This window comes from Crocodylus siamensis, chromosome 2 (genome assembly GCF_052110815.1).
Source record: "Crocodylus siamensis isolate JL-2025a chromosome 2, ASM5211081v1, whole genome shotgun sequence".
In the NCBI taxonomy this organism is placed as follows: Eukaryota; Metazoa; Chordata; order Crocodylia; family Crocodylidae; genus Crocodylus; species Crocodylus siamensis.
The window spans coordinates 156,687,143-156,697,635 of record NC_143396.1 but is presented as its reverse complement, the minus strand read 5'-3'; the positions used below and the strand labels follow the sequence as shown (position 1 = coordinate 156,697,635).

Here is a 10,493-nt window from a genome sequence, read left to right as displayed (position 1 = left end):
TAGCAGGGAAAGCAGTGGCAGGGGGCAAGTGGTGAGGGGGCAAACAGTGGAGAGGTAATGGGGGAACAGGTGATAAGGGGGGCAGGCGGTGAGGCAGTATGTGGTAGGGAGGCAAGCAGTTTGACCCCAGCACCTTAAACACCTCCACACCTTGCCCCCTTCCAGATGGCCCACCCACTACTTTCTCCCTCTATGTTTGCCCCCCCACAAACTCTGCCTCCTCCCTCAGCCTTATTCCTCCCATCCCAATCTCCCCGACCTGTTCTCCCTCTGCTTACTTTTGCTCCATTCTGGCAGGCTCCAGCCCTACTCCAGCTTGGGGCACAGAGCATAGCCCCAAGTGCGTGGTCTCTATATGCTGAAGCCTTATGAGAGGGACTTCTGCTTTGTAACTGCTGCATCTTCTATACATCATCAGAAACCCAGAAAGTGAGACAGAAATATATAGTCTGAATCAGAACTCTCCTTATTAGACTCGCTTTATTAGGTAGCAGTGGTGTCAGTGCGGCATCTCCAGTCCTGGCTCCAAGGCCCGGCTGGACTTGCTGCCACCACCACTGCTATGGGGCCAGGCTAGGGCCATATTCCATGCCCCCTGTCCCAGGCTGGAGTGGGTCTGGAGCCTGGGTAAGCAAGGTAAGCAGTTGGGGGGGGGGGTGTTAGGGCAGGTGAGGAAGCCGCAGCTGTGGAAGGGGAGTGGGGGGGGGACAGAGGAGGCAGGAGGACAGGCGGGTGCCGAGGCTCTGCTCCCCTTCCTCCCCCCCCGGCCCCTGACTGCTTATCCTGCTCGGATTTGAGTATGATCATAGACACCTTTTCCAAGCATGGATCACCAAAGAGCACAGAACTTAGGTTGGTAGTGCAGCATTAAAATATCACTTGATATTTAAATACAGCTGCTTCCCACAGATGTAGCAAATGCTAAACTGATCATTAATCCAACTTATAAACTGGAAACCTGTGGTACCTGAAGAAGAATATCTGAACAAAAATGCATCAAAAACATGGGAAAATATTTTCACTGATTATAATTAAAATAAAATCAAAGGGTAGCATTAAGTCAATCATTGTTAATAAATTAACATCTTTTTATCTTATCTTTGTATCTTACAGGACCATGGAAATTCTGATTATCAGTTGTCTGTGTCCCTCTTTCTAATTTGATTTGTGTATTCTTATTTTTCTCCTTTCTCTTTTTCAACCAAAAAATATTATTTTTTCCCACAGTTCAATAGCATTTATCACAGTCCAACAGCATTGTCAACGATCACAATTTTATTACAAGTGTTGTAGATTCATAGATTTAAACACGGAGTGGAGAATCTCAATTTTCATTTGAAAACAGGTCAGTTTCCAGCTCATAAGATCATAGATGAAAACTTTGGCATGTGAATCCCAAAGGCTCTGACTCCCAAAGAACTGTAACAAAAATCTGAAAGTTATTTTAAAAATGTTTATGATTCTTATGCCAATCCAGTGATATTTAGGGCTTTGGATTCATGTTTTTTGAATGAGGCTGGCAATACCATGTGTAACAGTCGAAAATTAGTCAAGGCTGCTGGGTGCAAAAAACAACAAAGAACAAGTCAGGAACAAGGAATTGTACTAGCGAGGGAGAGCAGGGGGCGGGATCGCCGGCAGGCACTTCCGGCAAGTCCGGAGCGCCTGATTGGCAGACAGATCGGAAGCGGGAAATTCAAACTGCAGCCTTTAAAAGCTGTGGTTTGACGTAGCTTCTGGCACTCGGGAGCAAGGAACAGCGGGGAGAGTAAGGAAACAGGCACACGTGTGTCTTGCATACACTTGTGCCCCCTTACCTGACCCGGAGCGGAGGCGAGAGCAGCAGAGGCGAGCAGAGCGGAGCAGCAGCGGGGGCAGCAGCAGCTGATCCCCCTAAGGTAAGTGGGGCAGAGGAGCTGGCGCAGCTGAGCCGTATCCAGAGGGGAAGCCCCCCGGATCCCTCTTAGCTGAGCCGGTAGGGAGCCGCGCTCCCGAGCCGCACGAACAGAGCGCTCCGGCGTTCGCGCCCGACGGGGAGCAGGAGGGGCCGAGAGACCGACTCTTGTTAGCGTGGGCCAGAGGACCCAAACTCAGCTAGGAACTCCTACGATGTGTCGACACGGAGTGCTGCCAGGGCCCCTGCCCGGGGGGCGCGGCATTCCCGGGGCTTGTCTGAGACCTCCACCCAGACGGAGCCCGTGGGGGGGCTGGCATCCCCCAACCCCCTGGCCTGTGGGAGCTGCCCAGCAAGGCCTGGGGGGACAGGGACTGGGGACCCCCACACCTGTCCTGCAGGCGCCTGCCTTAGGGCCCTGGAGACATGGGTGAGGGAGCTCCAGGAGGAGGTTAGCAGGCTGATGGGAATCAGGGAGGCACAGGAGGAAACTGACAGCTATTTTCGTTCCCTGCAGGGTTGTATGACCAAGGAGGATGCACCTCAAGATGAGCCCTCCACTGCTAAGTGGCAGACGGTCACCTACAGTGCCAGGGCTGCTCGAGACACGGAAGCACCAGTTGCTACAGTCCGGCTGGAGAACAGGTACGAAGCCCTGGCAGCCCTGGAGGAGGAGGAAGTAGAGGACGAAACCGGGGAGGAGGCAACTCCACGCACACCGCGTCCCGTGCAAGCCGAAGGAGACAAGAAGGCCAGGAGGAAGAAGCGTCGTGTGATCGTCATTGGTGACTCCATCCTGAGAGGTACGGAGGGCCCTATCTGTTGCCGGGACCCCTCGGCACGCAAGGTATACTGCTTACCTGGAGTGAGGATTCAGGATGTGAAAGGGATGCTCCAGACTGTAATCCAGCCCACCGATTATTACCCTATGGTCCTAGTCCATGTGGGTATTAACGATGCAGCCAGGAGAAGCCAGGATCGCCTGATGGAGGACTACTACGCTCTGGGGTGCGTGCTGAAGGAGATGGGCACACAGGTGGTTTTCTCTTCTATCCTGCCAGTGAGTGGACGAGGCAGACGGCATGAAACATGCATCGCGGAAACCAACTGGCGGCTACAGGAATGGTGCTTCGAGGAGGGCTTTGGCTTCCTCAGCCATGACTGGCACATCACGACGAGAGACATGCTGGGGTGGGACGGGATCCACCTTTCCCCTAAAGGTAAACGTGTGTTCTCTTCTAGGTTGGCGAACCTCCTCCGGCGGGCTTAAACTAGGCTCATCGGAGGAAGGGGAAGATGAGGGCAGAGGAAATATCAGACTGCCAGACCAAACAGCACCCACAACTACAGCCCAGCCCAGACCGATGAGCGAAGCAATCAAACAGGTAAGAGAGAGGGGCCAGGGTAACGTTGGGACTAGGGGGTCAGTACACACACCCACAGGAGGCCTCAAATGCCTCTACACAAACGCTCGTAGTATGGGCAACAAGCAGGAGGAACTCACCCTCCTGCTGGCTGACGCCAGCCCGGACATAGTGGGGATTATGAAAACATGGTGGGATGAAACACATGATTGGGCAGTCAATGTCAAGGGCTATAGGCTGTACAGAAGGGACAGGATAGGAAAGAGAGGTGGGGGCGTGGCGCTCTATATTAAGGAGGAATACACATCCTCATTAATTAGCAAGGAGCCAGGGGAGGGGCACTCTGAAGTGCTTTGGGTTAGAGTACAAGGCAGTCGAGGGGAAAGGGACTTAACGGTGGGAGTCTACTACAGACCTCCCAACCAGGGTGAAGAGCTTGACCAGGAATTCTTGGGTCAGCTCACAGAGGTAGTGAAGGCTAAGGATGTGGTTGTCATGGGGGACCTGAATTTCCCGGACATCTGCTGGGAAGAACAGTCAGCCAGGTCTGAACCCTTCCGCAGGTTCTTGGCCAGAGTGCAGGACCTCCATCTAACCCAGGAAGTGCACAGCCCCACCAGGGGGGACGCCTTTTTGGACCTAGTGCTGGCCACGGGTGATGACCTGGTGAAGGGGGCTGCGAGTGCTCGACCACCTGGGCGACAGCGATCATCGCCTGCTGGAATTCACCATCCAGCGCAAGGTGGCAAAGGCATGCAGTAAGGCAGCGGCCCTAGATTTTCGGAGGGTAGACTTCAACAAGCTAAGGAGGATAGTTGCAGAAGCGCTGAGCTCCTAGAGGGGGGAGCTCTAGGGGGCGCTGAGCGCCAGGTGTCCAAGGAGAGTGGTCGCTCCTTAAGGAGACGATCCTCCAAGCCCAAAGGAAGGTAATCCCAACGAGGGTCAAAGGGAGCAGGAGAGTACACAAGCCTCTATGGCTCACCAAAAGCATCCGGGAATGTCTCCTTGCTAAAAAGGAGGCTTATACCCAGTGGAAAGAAGGGGTCATCACCAGGGAGGACTATTCTGTAGTTGCTCCGGGATGTAGGGGGGCAGTTAGGAAGGCCAAGGCAGAGATGGAACTGAGACTAGCTTCCCAGATTAAGGACAATAAGAAGTCTTTTTTTAAATACATAGGGGGTAAAAAGAAGGTCCCGGGTAATGTGGGGCCCTTGCAGGACAACATGGGTAACTTGGTCATCACACCAGACGGCAAAGCTAACATGTTTAACAGTTTCTTTGCCTCCGTCTTCCTAAGTAGGGACCAGAACAGCCACCTCCCTGCTGGGCCCCCCTCGGGCCCTGGGGGAGACACACCTGGGCCACGGGTTAGCGAGGATTTAGTTAGGGAGCTTCTGGAGGGGTTGGACGTATTCATGTCAGCCGGCCCGGATGATCTCCACCCTAGAGTTCTAAAGGAACTGGCCGAGGTCATTGCAAGTCCCCTGGCACAACTTTATGAGCACTCACGGTGCTCTGGTGAGGTACCGGAGGACTGGAAGAGGGCCAACATGGTCCCATCTTCAAAAAAGGCAGGAAGGAGGACCCTGGAAACTATAGGCCGGTTAGTCTCACCTCGATCCTAGGCAAGCAGTTCGAGAAAATTATGCTGGCACACATCCATGAGGGGCCAGCAGGAGACTGCATGCTTAGGGGCAACCAACATGGGTTCATCAGTGGAAGGTCCTGTCAGACCAACCTGGTGGCCTTTTACGATCAGATCACCAGATGATTAGTCGCAGGGGTTGCAGTGGATATAATCTTCCTGGACTTCCGAAGGCTTTTGACACTGTCTCTCACCCCGTTCTCATTAAGAAACTGCGGGGCTGTGGTGTAGACACCCACACAGTCAAATGGGTTGCCAACTGGCTGGAGGGCCACACCCAGAGGGTGGTAGTAGATGGGTCCTTCTCAACCTGGAAGGACGTGGGCAGTGGGGTTCCACAGGGCTCGGTCCTCGGGCCCACACTGTTCAACATCTTCATCAGCGATTTGGATGAGGGGGTAAAAAGCATCCTGTTCAAATTTGCTGATGACACTAAGATGTGGGGGGACGTGGGTATATTGGAAGGATGCAACAGGCTACAATCAGACCTAGACAGGTTACAAGGGTGGGCGGACGAGAATAGGATGGGATTCAAGACAGACGAGTGCAAAGTGATGCACCTCGGGAGGAAAAACCGGCACCATACCTACAGGTTGGGGAACTCCCTTCTTATCAGCACGGAGGCGGAAAGGGATCTGGGGGTCATCATTGACTCCAAGATGAACATGGGCCGGCAGTGTGGAGAGGCAGTCAGGAAGGCCAACCGCACCCTGTCATGCATCCACAGATGCATCTCGAGCAGGTCCAAGGAGGTGACCCTCCCCCTCTATGTGGCACTGCTCAGGCCGCAGCTGGAGTATTGCATCCAGTTCTGGGCACCACACTTCAAGAGGGATGTCAACAGCATGAAGAGGGTCCAGAGGAGGGCCACTCGTATGATCAGGGGACAGCAGGGCAGGCCCTATGAGGACAGGCTGCGGGACCTGAACCTGTTCAGCCTCCAAAAGAGAAGGCTGAGGGGGGATCTAGTGGCCTGTTATAAACTAGTCAGGGGGGATCAGCAGGCATTGGGGAAGTCACTGTTTCCCCGAGCACCGCCAGGAGTGACCAGGAATAACGGTCACAAGCTGGCAGAGGGTAGATTTAGGTTAGATATCAGGAGGCGCTACTTCACAGTCAGGGCGGCTAGGGTCTGGAACCAGCTTCCAAGAGAAGTGGTGCAGGCTCCTACCCTGAGGGTGTTTAAGAGGAGGTTAGATGAACATCTTGCTGGGGTCATTTGACCCCAGTATTCTTTCCTGCCATGGCAGGGGGTCGGACTAGATGATCTGCTCAGGTCCCTTCCGACCCTACAAACTATGAAACTATGAAACTAATGCGACCTAAGGTGCTACACTGAGGGCTGAAGTGTGGCTTCTGATTTTATGCACTCTCCTAAAAGCTCATATTTGGGAAGCTGAATCCGCATCAGCTTGGAAAGTGGGGAGTGTGGAACTCTGTCCCCAAGCTATCCTCCCATCTATGGTCAAATCAAGTTTGCTCCAGTTATGGCTAGAGTCTTGCAGTAGTGAACATGTGCAGAGTCTCAATCCTTAGTGTATTTTGATACTGTCTTGTTAAAATAGAATAGTATAATCAGTAGTGGGCCACTGGTTGGGAAGTGTCTCTTATATGGCACAGACACTGGGTCAGAGTCTGCATGGGTGCTGGTATCTGTGGCAGCCACTGCTGTCTAGTAATTAACAGAGAGATCGTAGTAAGGAGAATTCTGATTCAGACTTTATATTCCTGTCTCACTTTCTGAGTTTCTAATGTATAGAAGGTGCAGCAGTTACAAAGCCGGATACCCCCTCAAGAGACTTCAGCATGTAGAGACCATCGGATATGACTATTAATACTCCTGAGCAGAGGTCGCAAAACAGAGGGCCAGTACCAACAGGACCACATACAATAGCAAAGCAAGGCCAAAAACCAGCCTCTGTGGGCGTGTCCAGATGAGCATGCACGTGCTCTTCCCAGATGACAACTAGCAGTAGCGCATAGTTGTGCTCCTGTTTCTTGTCCCTGGGCAATGCCCATGCACACACGCTCTGGCAAGTTGTCGTAAGTGGGGTAGGGGACACTGTGACCAGCACCTGGGCTAGCCCCAGCAGCCTTACCTGGGGTCCTGGGGGCTCCCAGGGCACCAGCAAACGCAATCCAGGAACACAGAGCCTAGACAGCAGCCAGAGCATGGGTCTGGCCATCCAGGCTCCAGTTTACAGCAGCACACACTGCCACCATGTGCACCATCCCACATTTTTTGTTTTTTGGCACAGGTTTTTTTGACACCAGGATCTCCTGATGTCAAAAACCCCTCAGTGCTGCAAATTTGCAGCATAGCAAACACCTGCATATGTGGCACGTGCAGTTTGTGGTGCTGCAGGCAGGTTTGCGGTGCTGCAGACCACATATGCATGCTCATCTGGATGCACCCAGAGAAGAAGAAATCTAGGGAAGAGAAGAGAAGAGAGTCTTCTTCCCTGAAAGAAACAGGAGCCTCCAAGCTCATCCTGCCCAGTGATTGTAAATGGTGTTAACGTTTGCATTTGCCTTGGGTTAGCTAAAAATAAGCATTCCTTTTTCCCTAGCATCTCCCTCTCTTTCTTTCTCACCATGTTGTCAGGACGCTCACTCCCTTTGCCTTGAATGGCTGCCGGACTTTCTGACAGGAGAGGCCCTATCAGGTAGTCAGTGGGAAGCAGCAGCATAACTAGGGTGGGGAAAGGAGGACACCAACCCCTGGCACTGATTTAGAGGGGTGACAAACTGGCAGGCCCTGAGGACTCCATGTGGCAGCAGTAGCAACTGGAGTTGCTGCCATTTTAGCCATTGTGCTAGAAGGAAGAGAGGGGTGCTCAATTGTAACTCTGCCCAGGGTACCAAAAATGCTAGTTACGCCTCCAGTGGGTAGTACTTAGAAAGTCAGAAACCCAAGCATTTCACTTCAGTTCATATTTATCCTCAAGTTCATTGGGGCTTAAAGGCATCTAAACTGCTTTATGAAATTATTTGCTTTCACTGATTTACTGATTTTGATAGCATGTTGAACAGTGGAGAAGAGCAAGCAATAATGTGGAAAGGGAGCAGAAGCTGAGCAGAAAACCAAGCTTTCCTCTAACAATAAAAAGACCAAATATGAAAAGGACTTAATGCATATTGGGTAATATGGCAAGTGAGTGACTAGAGGTTTTCTGCAAATAACTTCTTGGACTTTTAGCCTTGATGATCTTGTGTGTATCTCTCAAGAAGGACTATGTTATAGTCGCCCAAGGATGTAGGGGGGCAGTCAGGAGGGCCAAGGCAGAGTTGGAGATAGGACTAGCTTCCCGGATTAAGGACAATAAGAAGTCCTTCTTCAAATACATAGGGGGTAAAAAGAGGGTCCCGGGTAATGTGGGGCCCCTGCAGGACACGATGGGCAACTTAGTCATCACGCCAGATGACAAAGCTAACATATTTAACGATTTCTTTGCCTCTGTCTTCCTAAGTAGGGACCAGTTCAGCCACCTCCCTGCTGGGCCCCCCTCGGGCCCCGAGAGAGACACGCCTGGGCCAAGGGTTAGCGAGGAGTTAGTTAGGGTACTTCTGGAGAGGCTGGACGTGTTCAAGTCCGCTGGTCCGGACGATCTTCACCCTAGGGTTCTACAGGAATTGGCCGAGGTCATTGCGGGACCCCTGGCGCGGCTCTATGAGCACTCGTGGTGCTCTGGCGAGGTGCCGGAGGACTGGAAGAGGGCCAATGTGGTCCCTATCTTCAAAAAGGGAAAAAAAGAGGACCCGGGAAATTACAGGCCAGTTAGTCTGACCTCAATCCCGGGTAAGCTCTTTGAAAAAATTATCCTGGCACACATCCAGGAGGGCCTTGCGGGGGAATGCATGCTCAGGGGCAACCAACATGGGTTTATCAGTGGCAGGTCTTGTCAGACCAACCTGGTGGCCTTTTACGATCAGGTCACCAAATCACTAGACGCAGGGGTTGCTGTGGATGTAGTCTTTTTGGACTTCCGGAAGGCTTTCGACACTGTCTCTCACCCTGTCCTCATCAAAAAGCTGGGAGACTGTGGTGTCGATGCCCACACGGTCAAATGGGTCGCCAACTGGTTGGAGGGCCGCACCCAGAGGGTGGTAGTGGATGGGTTCTTCTCGACCTGGAAGGATGTGGGCAGTGGGGTTCCGCAGGGCTCGGTCCTCGGGCCTGCACTGTTCAACATCTTCATCAGTGACTTGGATGAGGGGGTAGAAAGCACCCTGTTCAAGTTTGCTGATGACACTAAGATGTGGGGGGATGTGGGTGCACTAGAAGGGTGCAATAGGCTACAAGCTGACCTTGACAGGTTGCAACGGTGGGCGGATGAGAATAGGATGGGGTTTAACACTGATAAGTGCAAGGTGTTGCACATGGGGAGGAAGAACCGGCACCACACTTACAGGTTGGGGAACTCCCCTCTTGCCAGCACGGAGACGGAAAAGGATCTTGGAGTCGTCATTGACTCCACGATGAACATGGGCCGGCAGTGTGGGGAGGCAGTCAAGAAGGCCAATCGTACCCTGTCATGCATCCACAGATGCATCTCGAGCAGGTCCAGGGAGGTGATCCTCCCCCTCTATGCGGCACTGGTCAGGCCGCAGCTGGAGTACTGCGTCCAGTTCTGGGCGCCACACTTCAAGAGGGACGTGGACAATATGGAAAGAGTTCAGAGGAGGGCCACTCGTATGATCAGGGGTCAGCAGGGCAGGCCTTATGAGGATAGGCTACGGGACCTGAACCTGTTTAGCCTCCACAAGAGAAGGCTAAGGGGGGACCTTGTGGCCTGCTACAAACTGGTCAGGGGGGATCAGCAGGTATTGGGGGAGTCCCTGTTCCCCCGTGCGCTGCCAGGAGTGACCAGGAATAACGGTCACAAACTGGCGGAGGGTAAGTTTAGATTAGATATTAGGAGGCGCTACTTCACAGTCAGGGTGGCTAGGGCCTGGAACCAGCTTCCAGGGGAAGTGGTGCAGGCTCCTAGCCTGGGGATTTTTAAAAGGAAGTTAGATGAGCACCTTGCCGGGGTCATCTGACCCCGGTGCTCTTTCCTGCTAAGGCAGGGGGTCGGACTAGATGATCTACCTAGGTCCCTTCCGACTCTAGCTACTATGAAACTATGAAACTATGAAAATAATATTAATAAACGATGTACATGTTCCTGGAACTGGACACAAATAGATTACATGCATGTAAAGAAAAACAAGGTACAGAGTTCAGTCCTGCTGCATGATGTAGAAAAGATATTATTTGGATATTATTCCTAATTGAAGGATATAATAGTGTAATCGCCCTGCCAATTATCTATTAAGGGTCAGTGCAAGTCAGAAGCTTGTGAAAAATCTTACGTATTCTGGTCAATTAGTAGCATGTTCATGTAGACTGAAAAGACGGTTAAAACTAGTAACATAAGAGTAGATTATGCTAGCATGTTCTAAAATTTAAATATGGTATTGTACAACTTCAAAGGACATGAAGTATTTCACAAACTATATATACACACAGAAACACTATGAAATACAGTCATCTGTGGCGTGGCAGCAGGCGACACAGCACATGTATGTCAGCCAAGGCAGGAGAAAT

At 52.0% G+C, this 10,493-nt stretch overlaps 1 protein-coding gene across 22 annotated transcripts in view; it reads left to right on the top strand.

The window, feature by feature from the left end:
- The first annotated feature begins 1,397 nt into the window (after nt 1–1,397).
- LOC149870943 (uncharacterized) overlaps nt 1,398–10,493 on the top strand; it is a 52,018-nt gene continuing 42,922 nt past the window's right edge. For 5 of the 22 annotated variants that reach the window (XR_016440149.1, XR_016440150.1, XR_016440147.1 and 2 more), the window contains exons 1-2: nt 1,398–1,898; nt 2,412–3,279. Coding sequence is in view for 7 of the 22 variants with exons in the window: in XM_090031880.1 (XP_089888006.1) it covers nt 2,418–2,697; nt 3,137–3,279; nt 6,663–6,731 (492 nt within the window). In the remaining 15 variants the exon portion in view is untranslated. Of the gene's footprint in view, nt 1,899–2,411; nt 3,280–6,662; nt 8,128–10,493 lie in introns of those variants that run through there. The other 17 variants (XR_016440154.1, XR_016440152.1, XM_090031885.1 and 14 more) reach the window with 15 other exon arrangements.